At 39.5% G+C, this 25,392-nt stretch overlaps 1 protein-coding gene across 8 annotated transcripts in view; it reads left to right on the plus strand.

The window, feature by feature from the left end:
• Positions 1-25,392, plus strand: part of RAPGEF2 (Rap guanine nucleotide exchange factor 2) — a 324,533-nt gene that overhangs the window by 187,299 nt on the left and 111,842 nt on the right. Inside the window, exon 1 of one of the 8 annotated variants that reach the window (XM_032803449.2) lies at positions 19,994-20,062. The exons of 6 other annotated variants lie outside the window; for them this stretch is intronic. In XM_032803449.2, coding sequence (XP_032659340.1) covers positions 20,009-20,062 — 54 coding nt within the window. In that variant the 5' untranslated portion in view covers positions 19,994-20,008. Of the gene's footprint in view, positions 1-19,993; positions 20,063-20,273; positions 20,934-25,392 lie in introns of those variants that run through there. One more of the 8 variants, XM_032803448.2, reaches the window with a different exon arrangement.

Below are 25,392 nucleotides of genomic sequence, written 5' to 3' on the forward strand. Positions count from 1 at the left end.
ATCAATAAAGCTTTAAGTAACTAGCTGCTGATTGTCTTTGGAAAAATTCCTAGTGCACTGAACATGCTCCTCAACCCACTGAGCTTGAGCTCCAGATGTGATGGCCGTAGTTGCGATTCCATTGGCCTATGGGAAGGAGTGGTGGGTAGGGAGTCATACATTCTAGTCTCTGCTCTTTCACTTAAAGGTTTTTAATAATTATATAAACTTCTCAATCCTTATTAGTGAGCCAGCCCTTCTACCCCTTAGGCATTAGACAAATATCATTCCCTCTCTCTCCCTCAGTTTTGCAAATCAGAGTTCACACAAGGCCACTTTGAGCAGAACTGGGAACAGAACGGAGTTTCTAAGTCTCATCTTCAGCAACACTTTCAGAATAAATAAATCAAATCTGTACTCTCTATAACCAGAACCACTCCCCTCCAAAGCCAGAAATAGAACCCAGGAATCCTGGCGTTCAACTGCTAGTCTAGCAGATTGTTTTGTAAACCAGTGGCTCTCAACCTTTCCAAACTACTATACCCCTTTCAGGAGTCTGATTTGCCTTGCATAGCCCCAAGTTTCACCTCACTTAAACTACTTGCTTACAAATCAAACATAAAAATACAAAAGTGTCACAGCACACTAATACTGAAAAATTACTTACTTCATTATTTTTACCATATAATTATAAAATAAATCCACTGGAATATAAATACTATATATACTATACAGTGTATACTATATATAGTAATATAAACAAGTCATTGTCTGTCTGAAATTTTAGTTTATACTGACTTTGCTAGTGCTTTTGTTGTAGCCTGTTATAAAGCTAGGCAGATATCTAGATGAGTTGATGTACCCTAGAAGACCTTGAGGTACCTCTGGTTAAGAATAACTGGTGTAAACCACTGCCAAAATGTATATTGCATCTAACTCTGTTTGTTGAGCCACATAGAAGATAACAGCTTAGAGGTTTGCTTTGGGTCTAAAGGTCCTAGGTTCAAGTACTTGTTAATGACCCCTGTGGTGTCGGTGGAAGTCTATATGATGGAATTTGGGTTTTTTCTTTTTCTAAAGCCTAGGAAATCAAATACAGAAAACTACATTTAAAAATGTTATAGGTTGCAAATTCAAGCATTCCGTGATTAGGGACACCAGGTTTAAGGTTGCCCGGGTAACCTTAATTTATCTGCCTTGCGTGTATGCATTATGACAATGTTTAATTACATGATCATATACTTTTTGTTCTGCAGGACTCCTGCTTCATTCAGCACACAGGATAGACTATGACTGAGGCTAAGGACCAAGGATGTTCTTTTGTATTTAATAAATTGGAATAGAACCCAGGAGAGCTGTGTTCTATTCCAGACTCTGCCATAGGCTTCCTATATGATATTAGGCAAGACATTTTAATATTAAAAGAATAAGAGTTACATGACTGGCTGATCCAACTACACTGTGAATATCTCAAGCTTTTAAAAAAGTGAACAGTCTACATGCTCGTGATATTTGCTAATGTTTACTTAGTTATCGAGCTTTTGGAGTAGCACATACATGTAAATTTTAAACAAGAGGAAAAGATTTGATGTATAATTGTATGGAAAAAAATGTTTAAACTGGAGGTGTGGATATCAACGGATTAGATAGATGTAGGGAATGGGGGTTATAGATGTATTGCTACCAGTCTTACAATGGATGGGGTTCCTGTGTACCCTCTAACACACTGAGTTTTGGAAGAGTTAAGGGAAGTGATGGGGTTCATGGGCACCCTCTAACACACTGAGTTTTGGAAGAGTTAAGGGAAGTGATGCCTCTTTAGATCAGCCCTGATTCCTGTCTTGAGGAGTCAAGGGCCTTTCTCTGCATTTTAGCTAGGACTATATGGAATGAGGTAAAGTCCCTGTTCAGATCCCAGGGAAATGCCACCATGACCACACATGAAAAGAATAAAGGATCAGAATAAAAGACTAGAGGGATTAGAAAAGGGGTATCATAAAGGAACACTAAGCCCAATTACAGAGAAAGCAAACTTAAAGAAATTAAAAATGCATTCACTTCTAATAGGTAAGAATGCAAAGCATATTCATCAACAATGCGGACTTTATGGCACTGTAATATGCCTCACTAATGCAATTACCTTGCTTTTAAACTCAAATGTTCTGTCTGCTAATTTCAGTGCTCCTTATTCTGTACAGTAAATTGATGCCAATATAGTCATATACTTAAAGCTGACTTTCCAATTTGATTTTTATATAATACTTCAGCCATCATAGTTTTATATCAAAGTGAATCTAAGAACATGATTTGTCAGCCCACATGCACTTTATATCAATCACAAGAAATGAGGTTAATATGAAAAAAACACTGTTAGTCTCTTCAAGACCCCAACAGCTTCAATTTCATATTCCCCATAATCTTAACAAATTTCTAATATATTTTACTTATTCATTCATTTATTTATTTATTTCAATATAGATTCTTTTACTAAAAATTCTTACATCAGGTGTGAGTGTTCATTCCAGAATGCTGATTTCATATGTGGTTCCTCCATTCTCACAGAGTTTATTTGCAGAAGATGAGTAAATATGTTGCCAGAGCTGTACAGATGAAGCAAGAATACAGTGAGGGATTTGGGAAGGTGCAAGCATAAAGAGACTATGGATCAGGAAGTGTTATGTTCACAGCATACCCACGGAAAAAAACAATACTCTTGCTGGAAGGTTACAACATAACACTACTTTATTTCTTAGCATTCAGAGCTGTGATGCTCAAGAACCCCAAAACAAAGACAAAGCAGGCTGCTCCCTGAAACAGACACAAACTCACCCCACCTTACTCTAGGCTGGTTCTCTGCAGACTGCTGCTAATCCCAGATCACACACTTCCTTACAGAGCCTCCTAACATGCAAGCAGGACCAGGAAAACCACTGGGGAATTTAAAGTGAAAGCTTACAATTTTAACAGTTTTCAGAGGGTTTAATGCCCACACTTTTGTACATGAATACATATTTGTATAAATGTCTATATAACATCTGAAACTTAAAAATTTAAAATGATTTAAAGGTTATGTCTATCTGCAAAGGAGTGAGGGTTGGTCCATAATGCTGTAGAACCTTCAGGGTCTTTTATCAGGAAGAATATTTATACCTAGTAATTTTTTTTTTTTTTTAAAGAATCAGTATTTAATTTTAAAACATTCTTCTGTTTTTAACTAGCTTTATTTTAATCTAATTTCATGGTGGTATCATCCCAGATTTGCAGAGATTATTAGAATAAAATATATTAACTTACTCTAACATAGATAATCAAATGCTAAATGTGTATATATAATATTAAAATTATTTATTTCTGAAGTGTGTGTATGTATGTACTGTATAAGTGACTGTGTATCTTTAAGAATGAGACATAAACTCACAAAAACGAGGAAATTCTGGGTTGCGATGCCATTTGCCCAGAAAGCAAAGGATTTCTGAGACTAGTACAGCTTTAGCTAACCCTGCTTTGTCTAGAAATTGCAATACAATGGTCTTCTGTGGAGATGCCAAGGAACAATAGGTGAATATACATACATACAGTACTGTTCCATGTGTGCTGCAGTTTCCAGGAAATTGTGGCCTGCTAGCCTCAGAATTGGTTAACAGGATATACTTCTGTCTTTTCAGTATTTTAAAGTATTTCTGTTTTTTAATCAGGATGTAAAAAATTATCATTTTATTTCATAGAATATACAGGTGATGGATTAAATAGGTAATGTAAATCAGAAATGCGTCAGTAAAAACAAAGATTATTCTTTCTTCCTGTTAATGGCACGCAATTGCAAATTAAAGCAAAGCAGTTCAGAACTGTATGCAGTGTGCTGTTTATCCAAGTTTCAGCTTCTGTCTGAGGATGTCTATTTTTGTATATTACATCATCTCTGCTGCAGAACTTGTGTATCCATTGGGATTTGCTGTTCTTTCATTCCCCTTGGAAAGAGAGCTTGTACTGATGTCATAATTGGACTCATCTTTTGGTTGCATTTGGAAATTCAAAGCAGAGTACTGTGTATCAAGTAAAATTGTTTCAGGCAATTTAGGTGTCAGTAATAATACTGCCAGTTTGGTTTCTGTTTTCAGTTTGTGAATATTGACAATGCTGTGTTTGTAAACATGTAAGAACTTTCTCAAGAAAAATATAGATTTACCACAATAGGGATGAGTTTTTATCATCATTTGTTTATGAGGTGGATTTCTTTTTTTACTGTTACAATGTATAATTTTGCCTAGCTGACCCCATGGGGCTATTGATGTAGCATTAAATGCTAGGTTTATATTTAAAACAAAATGTATGCTCACTTTTTCGACAGAAAAATCAAGTTCTCATGCATAACTCTGGTTTCCTAAGCTGATCATTCCCAGTGAAAAAATAGCTAGAATTTCTGCTATTTATCTTTAGATGCAAGAAATATTTAAAAATTGTAATTGTGTTATTTTCTTTTGTTATTTTTCAACAATTAGTATGCAATGTCTACCTTCAGGTTAAGGTTATACAGTATCAAACAATATCTTATATGTGTATTGTTATGGGGGGTGGTCTGTGTGAATAGACTTGAGTTTTTTATATTGCTTGCACAGCTCTTTAAAAGATGCAGACTTTGTTAGGATATCAACACCATTTAGATAAATAGAAAGATAATAAATATCCAGGTCCTTTAATACTTGCTCTCTTTAAAGACTGTTAATAAGGGTGCTAATCCTAAAGTGGTTTTTTAGTTATTTTGAATCTTCTTAAATTACCATTTTACAGAAAGAATTTACTTAAAAGGGTAGAGTTCAAAGCTCTCGTAAAATATTTGTTTTAATTAAGCATTTAAACTAAGCATCACTAACAAAATATACAATTAAAAATGCATGAACCATCACATTTCAGACAGTGTATTAGAAAACCTATTCCTCCTTCACTTACTACCAAGACTTAGGGCATATCCACACTGCAGGAGGGCATTACTGCAGCTATGTTGCTGTAGTGCCATGACGTAGGGGTTTTCCAATGCTGTAGTTAATCCAACTCCCCAAGCAGACTAGCTAAGTTAATGGAAGAATTATTGTGTCAATTTACCCATTTCCACACCCCTGACTGACATAGCTATGTCTGTCTTTGTCTAAGGGCTTGTCTTCACTACGGGGATAAGTTGACCTAAGATACACTATTCCAGCTACGTGAATAATGTAGCTGGAGTCGACACAGTTTAGGTTGACATACCTCCGGTGTCTTCACTGCACTACATCTATGGGAGACACTTTCTGGTCAGCTTCCCTTACTCTTCTCGGAAAGCTGGAGTACTGGGGACTACTGGAAAGCACCCTGCTTTGTCGATTTAGCAGCTCTTCGCTAGATTTGCCAAAGCAATCTCTGCATCGATTGCAGCAGTGACGATCTTCCCGTAGTGAAGACCCAGCCCTAAGTTTTAAGTGTAGATCTTGACTCAAGCTCAATGTATGATACTTTTCTTCCCAAATTTCTAAGTTTTAACAATGGTTGAGAACAGTGGTGCCTTGCAGTCCTTGCAACTGTCAAATACTTCAGAGGAAAATCAGAATTATCTAACTGTTTTGTGCCTACTTAGTATTAACAGTTAATGGCAATACCTAAAGAGCTCAACTATGATTGGGGTCCTGTTTTGTTACGTGCTGTACAAACACATAATGAGATGGTCCCTGAAGAATTCACAGTCTGAACTGGCAAGACACACAAAAGGCAGATGGTTAAACAGAAGCACGGATAGTTGATGTAACTAGTCCGAGGTCAGCTAATAGATTAGTGGCTGAGCCAGGATCATAACCAGCTCTCAGTCAAATGCCCTGTCAAATACACTGCACTGTCACAAGGATATTCCATGTGTTTGGGCTAAATATGCCCTGTATTTCATGTGTTCCCTTGTATTTTTTCTAGCGTTGTTGTTGTTGTTGTTGTTGTTCTGAAGGAATTTATTTAAAAAGTTCATAAAAAATTAAACATAGGGAAATCCTTGCAATCAACTGCTTTGGTGCCAGTCTTCCAGAGCGTGTCTGACTTGAAACAATATAAAAGAAGTTGTCTAAGGTTTATTCAGGATGGATCCTTAAGGTTATTGATAGCAGGATAATTTATCATTTGTGATGTACTACTGCATGCTGAGAGTCCTTGCAGAACCTGAATAGGAATCAGATTAATTTTAGTGGGATATAGTTGCATCTCTTTTATTTAGAAGCTCTACTTGATTAGAAGTGGTATTTAACGATGAATCACAGGTGTTCAAAAACACTTGTTTGTAAGATTCCAAAAGAGGAAATGCAGCTGTTTAAACATGTAATTAGCATTGTGTTTTAACAAAATTTTAAAGTCTTTAGGATGTCTGCAACTCAGAGTGCTGCTTCCTCTGGCTGAGTGACATCACATCTACTATTAAACATGGATACACATTCCATTATAAATCTTTGTTTCCAAAGAGTCTTAACTTGGTAAAATTTTGGACAGAAATTCATCATGTCCACAAGTGCATATTTAGTGTAAGTGTTGAACAAAAATCAGTTACCATTTGAGTTCTTTATCCATAAATAAAGATGTAAAATAAAATTTTTGAGTGCCTAAGTCAGTTTTGTAAATAAGATTTAGGCATTTTCAAAAATTTTACCTAATGTCCCCTTTAGGGGGAAAAAAATCTTCAATCTACATGTAGCTTTCAATGAAGAAATAGCCTTAGTGTAAAGAAATTGTTACTAACAGAAATGTTGAGACTGAAAACAAAAATTAAAATGTAGTATTGCAGTGTGCACAGTCAGTACATTTTCAAATGCTTAGAAATGTATTTGTAAATCAAACTTCTACAAATATATTGCGGGCACTTTTTATCAGTGTGGACCAAGTCTATGACATGTATAAAGTTTGTAAACTTCATCCATGTGTATCAGAGCACTAATAAACTTCTAATTTTTCAAAAGGCTATGTGTATCTTGTACTACCACACAATTAAAAATAATTCTCATGAATTTGTAGAAACTCATTTTAATCCATATCTCTGAAGTGAGTTAAGATGACCACATAAAATTAATAAAATATGGAGTTTAGTTAAGTGTCAGGTGTAGGTATTTGTAGTATATTTGACATGCATCCAACAAAGTGGGTATTCACCCACGAAAGCTCATGCTCCTCTACATCTGTTAGTCTATAAGGTGCCACAGGATTCTTTTTTTTTCTGCTTTTAGTATGATTGAGTAACTTATGTTCACAGATTTCTTTTTTGTTCATCTAGAAATTGTCTTTTTTCTGGCTAAACTTTCAGAGAGATTCAGTACAATTTTAGTGCTGCTTGGCACATAACCAGCACAACCAATTGTGCTGTATATTTCAATGAACATAGCTGAGATATGAAAACTGGGGTATACTGCACTAAAAATAATTTGTTAAAATGTCAATTTATATTTTTAATTTTTATTATATCTCACTCGTTTTTTCACCTCCCCAAGTTACCTAGTAAGTTTTGAAAGATCTGGAAATATCCATGACAGTAGAGGAAAGATACTTAAAGTTACCATACCAGTAACCATACTGACAATAAATAACAGAAAACAAAACGGTGTAGAATTAAAACTAGACAACCACAATTTCTGTGTTTGGTAGGACTAAGATGTTACTTGCTTTTTTTTTCACTGATAGATTATAGAATTTGCAAAGTGTTTGTTTTAGTATTCTTTTAAATAAGTTAAAATTGTTAATATAGCATAACTATATTTTGTTACTGATGTTTGAATTCATTGACCTTGTTACTGGAGGGGGCAATCCAGTGAAGAGTAGTCACCATTTGCCCTGCAACCCTGGATACCTTTACGATGTTCTGCTGGTGAAGCTCTCTGCCTGGTATGCTCATAACCAGCCTATGAGCAAGCAGGTCGCACCCTGAAGCGTCCGTGTGCTGGACATTCCTGCTTCAGCAGCTCTTACCCCAGCAGCCTGTCTATAACCCCACTCTTGCTTCCATCAGCCTTGTCTACTACTAGCAAGGTGATTTCAATGCACTCTCAGTCCTGAATTTTACCAAAACCATGTGCTCTGCAATGTCTAGCCCTCTCTTGCACAATTCAGGGAAATAATAAGGTTAATTTGTTCCTCTAAAGAGACAAAGGTGCATTACAGCTTATTAACTTAACTGGGGTAACTACATCCTTCCATTTAAACACTACACTGAGTTGGTTCGGGTATGTAATAAGAGTTTCACATACCTCTCTTCTTAGTCAAAATCCAACTAGGCATACTCAGATGTTAGAAACAATGTCCCATTTACTAAAATTTGGGGTAAGAGAGAACAAGTCTCCAAGGATGACCAGAGATGACAGACACTTGCTTCTTTTTCCACCTAATTCTGGAAGAACGTTTTGGTAGCCCACAAGGTCATTTCCTCTCTGTTTTGGTGGTCTCAAATGGAAAGGATCAAGTCTGAACTCTCTCAAAACAATCAGGCTTACAGTCATAAAGGAAGCCATCTCATCTGGGTGACGAGCCTATGGTGCTCAATAATTAACACTAATACTCTGGTCCAAGGGAGCAGTGAAGAGCATAAATTGGCTAGAGTTCAAGGCAATCCACCTGGTTCTCAAAAATATTCTACCACTGTATCCTCATGACAACAGTCAACTGGGACAGCTGTGGTGTACATGAACAAAGAAGGAGGTACACTGCCATCCACTCTCAACAAGGAAATTCTTATGCATGGGGTAGAGAAGAAGCTAAAAATTCATTTGGGCACTTCCACATCTCTGGAGAACTCAATTCCATAGCAGATAAATAGAAGACAAGATAGGGATCCAGTGGAGTGAGTGTCCTATCCCATGTTCTTTCAAGCTAACAACATGGAGATTTGGGTCTCCATTACTGAGCCTTATCCTTCCGCCGAAAGAGGAATGCCAAATTCTTTTCGAGACACAAGACTCAGGGTTCTCCGGTGTTAAATCAAACTTGGCCTCAGAGAGTCATATATGCCTTCCCTCCTACACCACACACCCTGCTGTTTTTCACAGTTAGAAAGCAGAAGGCACGGTAGTCCTAGTGTTTTTATGCTGTCACTGAGATCCTTGTTTTCCAATCTGATTAGAACATTCTTGTGACTACTTTCCACCTACCAAGATGAGAGAACCAGCTAAATAATAGGATGGACCTCATAGCCATCCAGACTCAATGAGACTCCAATTATCTGTTTGGATATGGAAAGGAGACAGTTAAAGCAACAAAGCTCTTTCTGCACAGTAATTACTGACATCCAGAAAATAGCCATCCACTTCAGAATGAACTAGTCAAGGACAGATTTCGTTATAGGAGCACAGAGTTAGTACAGAGAAGCAAACTGCTTGTATAGTGGAAGAAAATATTGCGAAGAAATAGTTTGTTTTCACAGCAGTTATTGTAAAATAGTGGTTGAAGGAAAAATTATTTTTAAAACTCTGTGTGCCTTTTTGGCCAGAAATGTAAATTCAAAATTATTATTACATTTTTAGTGTTTAACAGTAATAATAAAAGCAGATCTATATTTCCTTTAAAACCAATAATGTTAATAATACAGTATTAAACTCCATCTAGATTTATGTAGATGGTAAAAATTTGCTTTTATGGAAAATGTATATAAAATTAAAGTCAGAATACATGAATTTTTTACATAAATGACTGAATAGCATAGAGGTTATATCAAATATTAATGGCATAGGCTTTAGATAATCTTTTAAAATAAAATTTTAGACAGTGGAATCATGATATGAGTTACAGGAGTGTAAAACAGTGAATAGAAAAAAGGTCACTAGTGCAAAAACACACTTATTTGGAATAAACCATAATTAAAAATAAAATACAAAAGTGTTTTTGCTTGCTGAGTCTTTGTGGGAAGGTTTTATCTAAAGTAGGTTTTTCCAGCTAAATTATAAATCCTGAAAATGGGACACAAACACTCATTACAAAGAGTGCCACAAGCAGTTCCACAGTTGCTTCATATTTTTGTTCTAAAGCAATTGTCAGCTGTCAGAAATGAAGACTTGATGATGGTTTTAGAATACTTTTTATACGCTTTGCGCTTTGCTGATGTTTTGAGGAATATGACATGCAAAGATAAGAATGATTTCTCTACTAAAAACGGAGAGCTGAGTATACAAGGTGACAAATCAGTTTGTAATCAAAGGGAAGATTGCAGATCACAATGCATCAAGCCCAGCTGAGGCACTGGTCTGACTGTACTCCGGCCTTGTCATTATATTAAAGATCCGGATTATAGATTCATCTGCAGTAATAGCTCAACATAAGGGCATTTGTTCAAACATTCTGTAACCTTAGTAAATAGGTTATCAAAATAGCAGTCATTACAATGAAGTAAGTGTAGCTTTGGTGTTGCCAGGATATTAATTGATTGCAATGAGCTTTGTTAATTTAATAATGCCATTGCTTGTCTGTTTTAAAAGGTAAAGTGGTGATATTTATCATGTTTAATCCTTTATGTTTTGGCTGAGGTAATAACATTCTAACAGGAAAAACTCTGTGGTGAATTTGATAGGTGTTTGTCTAACCTGTTCTTAAACAAACGACTTATCAGGAATGGTCTAGATAATTAGCCCTTCCTTGAGTGCAGGGGACTGGACTAGATGACATCTCAAGGTCCCTTCCAGTTCTATGAATCTATTTATTCTTCTTAGAGTGATTGCTCATGTGGATTCCAAGTAGGTGTGTGCGCAACACGTTGACAGTCACCAGAAGGTTTTTCCTCTAGCAGTACCCATCAAGTCAGCTGTGGAGCCCCCCTGTGGCACCTTCATGGCAGTGTTTATAGGTTCCTGTCGACCTGCTGCCATTTCAGTTCCTTTTTACCACCAGTGACAGTCATTGGAGCAGCCCTTTCTTGCTAACAGCAAACGATCCCCTAGTGGACTTCTTCTCCGGGACACCCTGATCCAACTCAGTTGGCACCATTGACTCCGGTCTGTTGAGTCTGGTTCTAGTGGACTCCCCGATGTGGAAGTGTCAGGAGGAGGATATAAACTTTCCGTCTACACCGGATGCATTTGAGATTAGAGAGTTCATAACAATATCAGTGCAGTCCCCCGCATCTGCACCCGCAATGGCACCAGTGCCATAAACAGGCACCATGCCCTCTAGGAGCAAGCCAATGATGGTGAGGCACTGCTTCCCCTCACCTTGGTACTACTTCCTGGCACCGTCTTGCTATGCACCACTTTGGTTGCCGAGTTTAGTGTTTTTGTTGGACTCGGAGGTGGAGTCTTATGCCTCTAGGTGAAGCTGGCACCGCTCGTGGCAGGAGGAAGGGCAGCTGCTACCCATGATGTCTTGGCCTCTGCAGTGGCAGGCGCCGGCTCAATGGCTCTTCTGAACCCTGTGGGCCTACCACCATGCCAAAGGGCTAGGGTCCAGATCGTGGTTCGTGGTTTCGGAAGCATAGATCCCACCATCATCAACATTGATAGCCCGGTATCCTCCGCTAGGGCAGGACATGGGTATGCAGATCGGCACAGAGTCTGCTGTGGGACCTGGCACCGGGGCCGGTACCGAGATGGGCACAGGCCCAGGAACCAGCACTACTCCCAGCGTCGCTCAGGGTGTTTTGGCACAAGGGGATCCCTGCGAACCCCTGGGGGAATCTTCCAAATCTTCCCTGGATGAAGCAGTGGCGGGCACTTCCATCATACTGCCTGCCATGGTCAATGGGGCACACCAAGAGTTGCTAAGGAGGGTGTCTCAAAACTTAAGCATGCAGGCAGAGGAGGTCTCGGGGAGACTGACTCTGTGGTTGACACTCTGGACCCTGAAGGTCCTTTGAGGAGAGCTTTGCCCCTCATGAAGACTGCCTGTAACACCACTAAGGTGTTGTGACAAACACCTGTCTCTCTCTCTGCCTCCCCCCACCCCCAAGGCAAAAGGGATAGAGGGGAAATACTTTGTGCCCTCTAAGGAGTATGAGCACCTGTTTACTCATCCTCAGCCGGGTACTCTGGTAGTGAAAGTGGCCAACTAGGAAGAAAGGCAGGTACAACTGGGTCCGATTCCTAAATCTAAAGAGGTGAAGAAGCTGGATCTCTTCAGAAGGAAGGTGTATTTTACTGGGGGGGCTCCAGCTTCCCATTGCTAACCAGCAGGCAGTCCTTAGTGGCTATAGCTATAATTCCTGGAACATGCTGTCCAAATTTCAGGAACTTCCGGTGGACTCCTGCTTGGAGTTCGCAGCTGTCCTAGAGGAGGGCAAGATTATTGTGAGGATCTCCTTACAGGCCTCCGTGGACTCAGCAACCTGGATGATGGCAACTGCGATAGCCATGAGATGGATCTCATGGCTCAAGTGTCGGGACTCTCATTTGAAGTCCAACACACGATCCAGGACTTGCCTTTTGACTGTTCAGGACTCTTCTTGGAGCAAACAGACATTAGGCTTCACAGCCTGAAAGACTTGCAGGCAACCCTGAAGTCCCCTGGGTCTTCATACTCCAGTCCCCCCTGCTCTCCCCCGCCCAGCTCCTCTTAGGCAGGACTATAGTAGGAAGCAGTGCAGGAGTAATAGGCAGAGGCCCTCTGTCCTCCTCTAACCAGGACCAAGGCACAGTGAAGTAGCCCTCAGCCTCCAAACCAAACTTTTGAAGGTGCGCCCGAAGCAATGCACGAGTTCAGATCCCAGATCCTTCCCCTCCCCTTTGTGAATCATCTATCCCATTTCTACCATGCCGGGGCTCAAATCAGCTTGACCAATGGGTCTTGAGCATGATAGAGTTGGGATATTCTCTCCAGTTGTATTTCCTCCCACCTTCCCACCCACCCTTCCTTTCCCTCTTCAGGGACCCTTCTCATGAGCAACTTCTAGTGTAGGAAGAGCAAATGCTCCCGCAATGTGGGGTGGTAGAGGAGGTTCCTCTGGAGTTCAGGGGCAGGGGGTTCTACTGCCAGTATTTCCTAATCCCAAAGGCCCAGGGTGGGCTCAGGCCTATTTTAGACCTGTGAAACCTAAACAGATTCATGAAGAAGTTGAAGTTCCGCATGGTCTCCCTGTCTTTCATTATTCCCTCCCTGGGTCCGGGGAACTGGTATGCTGCTCTTGACTTGAAGGACACGTACTTTTATGTGTGCGTAATCCCATCCCACAGGTGGTTCTGCTATTTCATGGCCAGCAACACCCACTATCCATTTACTGTCCTCCCCTTCGACCTCTTGACAGCCCCCGGATCTTTACTAAGTGCATGGTGGTTGTGGCAGCCTCTCTGCGGAAGCGGCAAATGCAGATATTTCATACCTAGATGACTGGCTAATCAAGGGCTGCTCCTGGGCCCAAGTGGAGGCCCACGGGAGCCTGATGCACACAAAGTTCCACAGGCTTGACCTTATTTTGAACATGACAAAGTCAACCATAACTCCCACAAAGGATAGGTTTCCTCGTCGCTCTCCTAGACTCCAGTCAGTCCAGGGAATTCCTCCCAGAACCTTGCTTCCTCACCATGGTCGCCATCATAGAGGTTCTCAGAATATTCCCCACTATTGTGACATGAAATTTCCTGAAACGGCTCAGACATATGGCTGCTTGCACATATGTGGTACATCATGCTAGGCTGCGTCTCTGTTCCCTACAGGCTTGGCTGGCCCAGATATACAGGCCAAATCAAGACCGCCTAGACAGATTGGTCGCACTCACTCTTTGAGTCCTCAGGTGCTTCCAGCGGTGGCTTGACCTACAAGCAATATCTGTGGGACTACCCTTCTTTAGGCTCAACTATTGCTGTCCCTTGTCACAGAAGCATCAGCATTGGGATGCAGGGGGGGATGGCACGCCTAGGAAGAGTCAGGACCAAAGGTCTCTAGTCCCAGGCAGAATGTTCGCTGCACATCAACGTCAGGGAGCTGTGTGCGGTTCTCCTCGCTTGCCAGACGTTTCAAACTCATCTACAGGGCAGATTCATATTGGTATTGGCAGAAAATACCACAGCGATGTTCTATATAAACAGGTGGGGTGGTGCTAGCTCGTCTCATCTGTGTGAGGAAGCCGTCAGGCTGTGGAACTTCTGCATCGCCCGCTCGATACATCTGGAGATATCATAACTCCCGGGCTTGCAGAACGAAGTGGCTGATCACCTCAGCAAGTCCTTTCATGGTCACGAGTGGTCCCTCCTCCCTGATGTCACAATCAACATCTTCCAAAGGTGGGGATTTCCCCAGATAGATCTATTCCTGACACGGCATAACAGAAAGTGTCAGAAGTTCTGTTCCTTTCTGAATCACAGCTTGGGCTCACCTTTCTCGGAAAGGGCACCTGCTATATGCATCCCTGCCCTTCCCACTCGTTCACAAGTTCCTGCTGAAGGTCTGATGAGAGGGAGCATCAATAATCTTGATAGCACTAGCATAGCCACATCAATACTGGTTCACCATGCTTGTAAACCTGTCAGTGGACATACCTATAATTCTGCCCCTAGTCCCAGACTTGATCACGCAGGACTATGGCCATCTCCAGCATCCCAATCTAGAGTGTCTCCACCTCACTGTATGGAAATTCCACATCTGAACCCATTAGAGCTTGCATGCTCAGACTTGGTTATGGAGATTCTCCTGGGCAACAGAAAGCCATACACTCAGGCCACTTCTCTGGCTAAGTGGAAGAGGTTTTTGATTTAAGTTACTGCAGAAGGACACTCCTCCACTACAGTCATTGATTCCCTTCATCCTGGACTATTTACTTCACCTAAAACAGCAGGGCCTGGTGGTATCATCAGTAAAGGTGCACCTGGCCCCTATTTTGGCTTTGCATCCTGGCTCAGCTGGACGGTCAGTATTCGTTAACCCCATGGTTGGTCACTTCCTCAAAGGAATAGATAGACTGTACCCTCAAGTAAGGCAACCGATTCCCCCATGAGATCTCAGCCTGTTGCTCTGGAGGCTGATGGGCCTTCCCTTCGATCCCCTAGCAACGTGCTCTCTACTTTACCTTTTTTTGGAGGTGGCATTCTCACTGGCTATAATGTCAGCCAGAAGCGTGTCTGAGCTCAAGACACTGATGTCTGAGCCCCCTTATACTGTGTTTTATAGAGACAAGGTGCAGTTGTGGCCTCACCCACCTTTACTCCCAATGGTAGTTTAGCAGTTCACACGCATCAGGACATTTTCTTCCAGTGTTCTTCCCTAAGCCACATGCTAATAACCAGGAACAGATACTCCATTCCCTGTATGTCAGATGAGCGTTAGCCTTTTACTTTGAGCGGACAAAGCCATTTTGGAAATTGACACAGCTCTTCATTGCGGTTGCTGAATGGATTAAGGGGCTCCCGGTGTCACCCCAAAGGATCTCTTCATAGTTCACAGCTTGTATCAAGGTGTACTACTACCTAGCAAAGATACTGTCCCAAGCATTAACAGCGCACTCCACAAGAGCGTGAGCTTCATCTGCAGCGTTCCTGGTGCAGGGTCCTATTCAAGACACCTGCAGAGTGGCGACGTGGTCATCTATTCACACCTTTATATTGCAGTACGCTATCACTCAGCAGGTTAGAGATGATGTCACATTTGGCAGAGTGGGGCAGTCTGTGACTTGGTAAACTCCAACCCCTTCCTTTGGTGGACTGCTTGAGAGTCACCTACTTGGAATCGATATGAGCAGTCACTCGAAGAAGAAAAAATGGTTACATACCTTTTGTAACTGTTGTTCTTTGAGATGTGTTGCTCATGTCCGTTCCAAGACCCACCTGCCTGACCTCTGTTGGAGTATCCAGCAAGAAGGAACGGAAGCAGCGGCAGATCGGCAGGGACCTATATTCACCACCATGAAGGCGCGACTCTAAGGGGCTTCATAGCCAACCTGGTGGGTACCACTAGGGGAAAAACCTTCTGGTGAATACGCACATGGTGCACACACATCTACTGGGAATGGACGTGAGCAACACATCTCAAAGAACAATAGTTACAAAAGGTACGTAACTGTTTTTTCAGTGAAGTTTTCTGAGTGTTTAGAGAAAAGTTGTGGGTAAATTTGAAGTAGTCATTATGTGAATTCTAAATTTACTACAGCATGTTAGAGGAAAAGGCCCTGTGTGCAGAGCCCTGCATGGATACAAAATGTGTATCTACATCCTATCTGTGATCTGCAAACATGGTCTATAGATATAAAGTGGATCTCCACAGATTTGCAGGGTTCCTAGATATAAAATTTGGATCTACATCTATCCACAGTCTGCAGACATGGTCCACGAATGTGGATATCTGCAGATATAAAGCGGATAGCCGCAGATTTGCAGGGCTCTACCTGTGTGGTATATGAGACATTTAAACGTATACCTTATTGCAGCATTCAGAGCAAATTTCTTCCCCTCCCACTCCTTTTTATTCCTATCAGCCATATCCTAGGAGACAAATTGTTTGGGGAAGGCTAGGTGGGAGAGAGAAAAATGGTATAGAAATAGTTTGATATTCCCGTGGGCACCAGGAAATTTGTGTCCAACAAAACAGTTTTTTTTTTTTAAATAAATTTTTACACTTGTCCTTTGCCTTTCACTATATTAAGGAGGAAACATTTTCATTAATTCATTTAAGATGATGTACTACTATTGGGTGTTCCGCAGATTTTGAAAATTGGTGAAAAGGATAAAAAACAGGTATCTTGTTAAAGGGATATTCTATTCTAGATTCAGAAAATTTGGTGTGTTGATAATGTCTGCTCCTAACTAACAAGTCTCCCTTTCTTCCCACTTATACCTGCATTGCATATTGTCCCTGACCTCATTTTCCATTCTTTCCACTTATCTCTTTCAAATTTCTCTGCAGAGCGCAATTTTTCTAGGAGGACTGTAAAACTCGTGTTGGATGACTAAAAGACTCATAACTACCGTATGACAAAACAAAACACTAAGAACTAAACTTGGCTTGAATGTTGCTTTTGGCTCCCTTTCATCTTTAGCCATCATCTGAAAAATGTTATTAAAGCAAAGTTGCATTTTACTTAACTATTCATTATTATCTAAGATAGGATACTTTCCAGTATATGTGAACTTTTTAAGAGGTCCTTTAATGAATTCCAATTATATTTGAAATAGGATTTAAAACTTATAAAATATTGATTGGATTTCTGCCTTAATCATTTTATGTAAAGTGTCATTACAGGATTTTAATTACTTTGTTAAAAAATTGTAGATAAAATTGCTGCATATGAAGATGCTTTGATATTCAGGAGATGGGTTTGGGGAAGGAGAGAAAGAAACAAGAGGCTTGATATCTTATGTTTTACACATGTTGTTAAGCAACAAAGTAACTACCAAAGATAGTTAAATACCCTGCACATGAAACAGTAAACTGTTTTATTAGTTTGTTACAGCAAGGGCGGTGACACAGGTTTTTGGCTAATTTAAGAGATGACAGTCTTATCAGATTTGCAATCCATGGAAGTGTTAGCTACTGAAACTACTTCAGTAACTACGGGTCTATTTGGCTAGGCTGTTATGTTTCCCATCCTTTTATAAAGTCAGTCCTTTATTTTCTCATGTGAGAGTGGAGATTTGCTGTTGGTGACAAGGTAATTTTCTGTAATTAAGATGGAGGGCGGGTAGTATGGTTGACTGAGAATTCTGTCTTTCTCCCATCCTTCTAATTTTTTTGTTCATATTTTCCTATTTCTCTCAAGGGTTTTACCACGGATGGCTAGAGTAGACTCCTTTTGGGGACCATCAGTTTTGCTTCTAAGTGAGATAGTAAAGTACCATGTACACATACAGTTTAATATATAACTAGTTGTGGTGCACTGTTTCCTCATCGAGGCATGAAATGCTTTGCCTTGGTAGAGTTCCCATCACCTGCTAGACAGGAGTTGAACTATCAATCTCACGTTAGTGCAGGGCACTAACCACAAGGCCATCAAGCCAGACTAGAAGTATTTTTTTAATTACTTTGACAAGAAGTAATATTTTTGCTTTACTTCATAATCTTGTTTTACTTTTTATAAGTTTCATAAATTGGATAATTTACAGTATCAGTGGGCAGAACTTTATTTACAAATGCTCATGCTCAGCATTTGCAAGAATGAAACGTAAATTTAACATTTTAAAATTCTTAGTTAATTATTGAAGAATGTTACAGTCATTTACAAAATACTATAAATACCCATGCTTTTTCCCTTGCAGAAATTTGTTTATAAAACAGTTGTATCAGGAAGAACTTACATATTTCAGCTTTTAAAGAACTGCTCTTAGTATATATTAGAAAATCAAGGAGATGTATGCTATATTAGACGGGCCCATAAAGGTAAATATATTCCCTTTAAAAAGGTCCTGATATGAAATAATTTCTCCGTAAAATAATGTTATCAAATACACTGTGGCTCTTAGTTGTCTCAGAATCCTTCTTTATTAAACTTAATTTTCACAGAGTGTTTAGCCCCAGGATAGGTAACCTATGGCACGCTTGCCAAAGTCGGCACACGAGCTGATTTTCAGTGCCACTCACAATGCCCGGGTCTTGGCCACCGGGGATCTGCATTTTAATTTAATTTTAAATGAAGTTTCTTAAACATTTAAAAAAACACATTTACTTTACGTACAACAATAATTTGGTTATTATTATAGACTTAGAGACCTTCTAAAAACATTAAAATGTATTACTGGCACTCGAAACCTTAAATTAGAGTGAATAAATGAAGACTCAGCACACCACTTCTGAAAGGTTGCTGACCCCTGGCTTCGCCTAATTTGTCAGCAGTCAGTGTCAGTACAGAAAATCATCACTATGTAGCAAGTTAGACTAATTAACATAGGGTGAGTTATTTTGGTGGAGACAGCTGCAGAATACATGTTAATATTTTTCAAGATTCATGATTCATGTGTGTTTATGCATGTTTAATAGCTTTTAGCTTCATAGACTACATATATATATATATATATATTTACAAGAGCAGCAGCAAAAAAGTTCCTTGTTTAGTTCATCAATGGTGGTCTCTGATTGTAAATGTGTAGCAGAGATCAAATTCTAGCAACATGACAGCTTAATGGCTGAGCAGCAGGTTCTATTTGTTGGCAATCACTTGGTCTCCACTGTCATCAGTTTGTGACCCTCCAAAAATTTGTATTGTACGCAGATTATATTTATTTTATTGCTTGAGTGTTTTCCCTGTCGCATTATAGCTTCTCTATAGCACGCTGCTGCATATATAAAACTGGAAGTAATATGTTGTCTATGGGAGTCTCTGGGTAAACTGCACCATTTTAAAATGTAATTTTTCATACAAGAAGTACATTATTGAAACTGTCAAAGTTAGTCTTTTTATATCTCCTGGATATAAATTTTTTGTTTCAATGGAAATTACTCAATTTCCATGTAGAAGTACCAAAAAGATTGGTATTGGTATCTGTGGAAATTCAGGACCTTACCTATACCAGTCCATAGATTTTGCATTTGGAGTAGTGTTTAAAGTGTTCAAAATCCATGAAAGCTTGTCGAGTGTGCTGTTTATAAATACTTGATAGAGATGTTTTACAGCTGTGCAGCAATTTTATGTTTGGGTGTGGGAAAGAGAAGGTGTTGTCTAACACATTTCTTTATCTTCACCTGGGTGAAAAATCATATTTAGTCTAGAGCTTGTATTGAAGAGAGTCTTGCTCCTTATTCCCACCCTCTCTTCAGTTACACACTTTTGGAGCGAGCTTTCAGTGGATTCCTTCTATCTGGGACTTGCTTGACCTACAGAAGCTGATATAATACAGGCAAGAGCTTGTTACTTTATCTGACTTGTCCATCTCTACCTTAATGAGGTGAAATGGTTTAAGTATTTGAGGGGGTGAGTCTCAAGGAATGTCTTCCATTTGAGTCAAAATTTCCATGTATAGAGGGAGAGGGAGGGAGAGAGAGAGAGAAATCGACTTACATCACTAGAACTGCATTGAGAGTGCCTGTCTGTGCAGGTTAAGAGACAGACTACAGTGTCTTTGCTTTCTGCAGGAAGCAGCAATGCCGTTTGTATCCTAAGAGGAATTTTTTATTTAGAAAAGGAAGCATTCTTTCTACCCAGGAAATGGCTTTCCTTGTGCGTTGCTATGCCAACTGCCTGCAGCCATGGTCTTCCAAAGTAAGCACAATAACGTAATTATATTGGCATATTACATTCAGACTCATGATTCTCTAGGTTTCTGTGTGTGTAACTGTGTTGTATTTCTGTTGCTGACTCTTGGTAGTAGACATGCTTGCCTTGAGTGTGAGGGTCGGACATCATGAAATTAAATGTCCATCAATGTCATGCTGCTAAGATTAATTGTGCAAACTTGGTTAGTTGAGTGGAACAGAGATCACTGGTCACCACTCTGTCAGCATCATTATTAGCCAGGGAGGAGGTCCCTATGCACATGCTCTGCCCTGATTTTTTGGGATGTGCTGTGTAGGGTGTGTGTGTGTGTGTGTGTGTGTGTGATTGCAAATGAAGCAGGTTTATTAACAATGCTTGGCTGAATTCTAGAGGCTGGTTCCGACAACCTGACTAAGATAATACTGTACTAAGCCTTTTTAAGGGAGTCTCTGTGCAGTCAGCCATTTTAGCTTTTTTTTGTTTTTCCTCCTTTTTCTTTTCCTCCCATTCTTCAGTCTCAGGGAATGATCTTGTTCTCTGGAAGAATGCTGGATGTTTAGGGCTTCATCAGACTCCTTACATCCTGACATGCTTAGACTTTCAGTGTTACAAAAATGGAGACGAACGCTGTTGTTTGGATTGCTTTTCTGTATTACAAGTGTGAGAGGTTGTTTGAGCTTAGTGGTGGTGACACTTTAAGCTCCAGCTTGGTTCCTCCCCACTTTTTTTTGTAATGTAATGCTATAGAGGGTGACTTTCCATCCATGAAAAATTGGTACATGATGTGTAAATTCAGTTCAGCATATGTTTGTTCATTATGAAACCACTAGCGATCCCAGCTAACCATGGAGTTATGGGCCAGCAGGAGAAACATTCAGTAAGTATTGCAAATTCTGTTTGTTCTATGAATAACCTGTCACAGTTAACTGCTTTTAAATTGGAGCTGCTTCTTTTATTGCTGATCTGCTTTAATGATTGTATTTAATGGTGATATTTGGGGGCGGGGGAAGTTGCACCTGCGACAATATTAAAATTTTTATTAAATGATTGTATTTCATACTGTGTTAGTTTAGAAAAGACATACATCACTTGATTCTTTTAAATTGTTCAATTTTAAATTAAAAAATGTTAAGACAGCTGTCTTGGCTGAGGCTTATAAACATTCTATTTCAACTTTTCTCTTGTGTATTTCATAACTTTTCAAAAACATACATCAGGTGTACATTGAGTGACTTATATTATAGAAGATGGTGGGGATAAGCTTGTTCAGTAGTGTGTGGTGCTAAAATGTGGTAGCTTTTCTAGCCTGGGAGGATGCCTTAGTAACTAGTTTGGTGATATGTACAATATGATCATCCCACTAATTGCTTAAAAATGTAAAACTATTGGTGAAAATACTAGAGTGAACAAAAGCCATAAGTACTCGTGCTTTATAATTGATCCCATGAGTCAGCTACACTTTTGCCATGCTGTAATCCCATAGGCACCCACTCTTTGTTGTTTGTGAGAACAGCAAATCTTATGAGTCTGAGTCTCAAGTGTCAAAAAATTAGTGTTGGTAGACTGTTCTTATAAAAGAAAAACCTTGGAAACTGTAATTAATTTTCAGTTAGTTATTATTAATTTAACAGTTAGTGCTGTTATTTAATACTTACAGCTTTATCAGTTTATGCAGTACAATTTTCAGTCTCTTCAATAATTCAGAAAGGTTTTTACAGATAGCGTGAATGTGTATAGACATGCATGTGTATGTAATGTAGTAGAATATACAGTACACAGAAATGGTGTACTGTGTATGAGACATATTTAGAGATGAAAAGTACTGGAAGGATGTGATGGGAGAAACTTTATATGGAAATATTTTATTCATGCATTCAGTGTAGGTAAGATGCAGTGACTTTGAAATGCATAGAAAAGCAGAAATTAATCTAGAAATGCCTCACAAAAAGTTGAATAGACTTCCATAAAGTATGTAGCAGACATAGTGTGGAACGTGTTATTGAAAACTATATTGATTCATGCTGTTAAGCTTGAATGTAATGAATTTAATGGCCTTGTTTCATTCTCCTTATAAAAGAGTTCACATTACCAAACTCTTGGTTGTACATGCTGCACTAAGAGTTTGATACTAATGAAAAGGTTGAAATATCATGGAGACTGAGCTACTTCTTTCTCTCAGATAAGTTCTACCAGGTCTGATTGAGGATGTTTGTAAGATTACAAATTGAATTGAAAATGATAAAGTTGTGTTTGGTGCTAGTATTCACCCTGTTGTCATCTTCATTATTCTCCTCATTCCTTCCACTTTTCCCTCTAAGAATATTCTTTCAAGGCTTTAGGTATGCTGTAGTAATAGAGTAAGAGTCTAAAAAAAATGCAGTAATTTCTTGTGGGTGGTGGGGAAAAAAGGATAAACTTGTTATCCTGCAAATCAAAATGTTTATAAATTGTGCCTGTTTTATACTCTAATATTGTTATTTCAGATTAATGTAATCACGTGGATAAAGAATTTCACTGTAAGGAATATATTCTAGATAATTTTTAAAATTGAAAATAGGAGTGAGAAATTAAACTCTCAAATGATACCTTGATAAATCAGAAAACATAACCTAGCAAGATCACCATATGCATGTAAAATGAGAAGAATCGTATTTCATGACATAATCCTAGTACAAGGTTATATATATATTTTGTATTAACAAAAGCAGTAGTTAAAATGAAAGCCTTGATGTAAGCTTAAGTCTGTCACATGTTCATAACATGAAAGTTTCTTCTTTGGCTTGAAACTTTCAATGATTCTTCTCAGCTCAGAGGTGATTTCATTGGAAAACAGGAGGGAAAATCTCAAAACTGCTTAGTGAGTTATTGGTGAGGGAAGAACTTCAAAGTTTCAAGATATAAATTTTTTTCTTGCTATTCTAAAAAAAAAATGCACATAGTTTTTGTTGGTAGGTGACAGAAACTGAGAGTAAAGAAAATATGAAAATGTTCTGATTTGAAAAATCACTGCTGAGCAGGCCCTATTAGCATATGCCAAAATGTTATATCTTATTAAAGAAGCCCTATCCCCCTTTGTGACGTCCTAGGATACTCTTTCCCAGCTTGACCTGCCCGAACAATTTTCAAATGGCAGAGTGCAAGTGTCGCATTGATTCACAGGATTTAGCTCTATGTGTAAGAATTTAAATTAGGGTATGTCTGCACTGCATTTTAAAAGCTGAGGCAGCAAGTCTCAGAGTCCAGGTCTACAGACTCAGGCTCACACTATCAGGGGCGGCTCTAGCTTTTTTGTCATCCGAAGTACAGCAGGCTGGCTGCCTTTGACGGCTTGCCTGCGGAAGGTCCCCAGTCCCGCGGATTCAGCGGCTTGCCTGTGGTAGGTCTGCTGGTCCTGCAGCTTCAGCGATGAATTGCTGCCGAATATGCGGAACCAGCAGACCTCCCACAGGCAAGCCACCAAATGCGGCCTGACTGCTGCCCTTGCAGGGACCGGCAAGGTGCCCCCCGCGGCTTGCCGCCCCAGGCATGTGCTTGCTGCACTGGTGCCTGGAGCCGCTGCTGCACGCTATGGTGCTAAAGATAACTAGATATTTAGACTTGGGCTCCATCTTGCTGCTGCTGGTTTTAAAACAGTGTAGATATACCCTTAGTTCCTACCATTATAGTTACTTATTTTCCAGATGTATTGTTGCTCTATTAGCCCACTGCTGCAGAAAAATATCTTGATACCGAAATTAATAGAAAACACAAAGCTTTAAATTTGCCACTTCTTCCACAGTGAGTTATTAGAGTGATGTAATATCTTTTATTGGACCAACTTTTGTTGATGAGAGAGACAAGCTTTTGAGCTACACAGAACTCTTCTTCATGTCTGGATATCTACACAGCAATTAGACACCTGCAGTGTGCCAGCTGACTCTGACTAAGGGGCCATTTAATTGCAGTGTAGACTTCTGAGTTCAGGCTGGAGCCCTGGCTCTAGGACCCTGTGAGGTGGAGAGAGTCCCAGAGCTTGGGTTGCAGCCCGAGCCCGTTAATATATACTGCAGTGAAATAACCCCACAGCCTAAGCCCCAGAAGCCAGAGTCAGCTGGCATGGGCCAGCTGCGGTTTTCTTTCCAGTGTAAATATACGCCAAGTGTTACAGTTAAATGCAAGGTGGAACAGATTGCTTAGCGTAAGGAATTAGCACATATTCTAAGGGACCATTCAAGGTAGAGTGGCCCAGTAACACTTCTACAGTCATAGGACCAAAAACAAAAGGGGGTAGCGGGTTACAGAATGTGGCAATAAGTCATAAATTCAGTGTGACTATTCAGTCCATGATTTTTAGTGTCTATCAGAGTCATGAATTCCATCTCCCAGGCCCCTCTTTTGAAAGTGTTATGCAGGTTTTCTGTTCCTGAAGAAGAGATCTGTGTGGCTCAAAACCTTGTTCTCTCTCTTTGACCAACAGAAGTTCGGTCTCTTTAATATCTTGGAACCGACACTACAACTACACTGCATACATCAGTGAGTTATGAAGATTAAACCCCAGAACTAATCAAAATTAGGTGTGTACTACAAAGTCTGGTTCAGATCACTTAAATTCTAGAATGCATGAGCTTTTTGTGTGTCTTGTTTTCTTTTAAAAAGCCAAGGAAATGCAAAGCAATATTAATAATAGTTCAGTGTTAAGATTATGTATTTAAACAAAAAGTCAAGGGGTACAGATGTTAAGGTTCTCATATAATGCTCATTTATCCATACTGTCTCCATATTGTATTTTGGAAATTAGACATCTACTGTTAAAACTAGTTTATGTAAATATATACAGCATGTACAATATGAGTGATTTAAACGTCACTTTGAGAACCGTATCTTTTCCTTGTCTTGTTTTTTTGTTTGTTTATTTAACTATGGAATGCTAACACTGTATTAACTAAATTCAAAAAGCCCATTCCTATCTTCCTTTGAAAACTGGGGTATGAAATAACCATTATATTTATACACTATTGTTCATGCATGATGACTAACTCATGAATTGCAGGATACACTGGATTCATGTGTGCACAATCCAGTCTAATGGATAAAAGTTATTGCTTTAAAATACAATGTAGTAATGATGGGCATGTTTCCCTGGCAGATTAGCTCAATTGTTTTCTCCTTGTGTGATTGTGTAGCCTTTGCAGTCATATGAAGTACATGGTTTAAAATGGTGGGGCTACTGGCAGAGTGTTGTGAGATCCTCAGCTCTGCATCGGACTCACCTCATTCTTTTGGTCCACCAGAGCGTGGATCTGATAATCCTAATATGAGGTATTATGGGTTATGCTTACAGGAATGAGAGTGAGCTG

Source organism: Chelonoidis abingdonii, chromosome 5 (genome assembly GCF_003597395.2).
Source record: "Chelonoidis abingdonii isolate Lonesome George chromosome 5, CheloAbing_2.0, whole genome shotgun sequence".
Lineage (NCBI taxonomy): Eukaryota > Metazoa > Chordata > Testudines > Testudinidae > Chelonoidis > Chelonoidis abingdonii.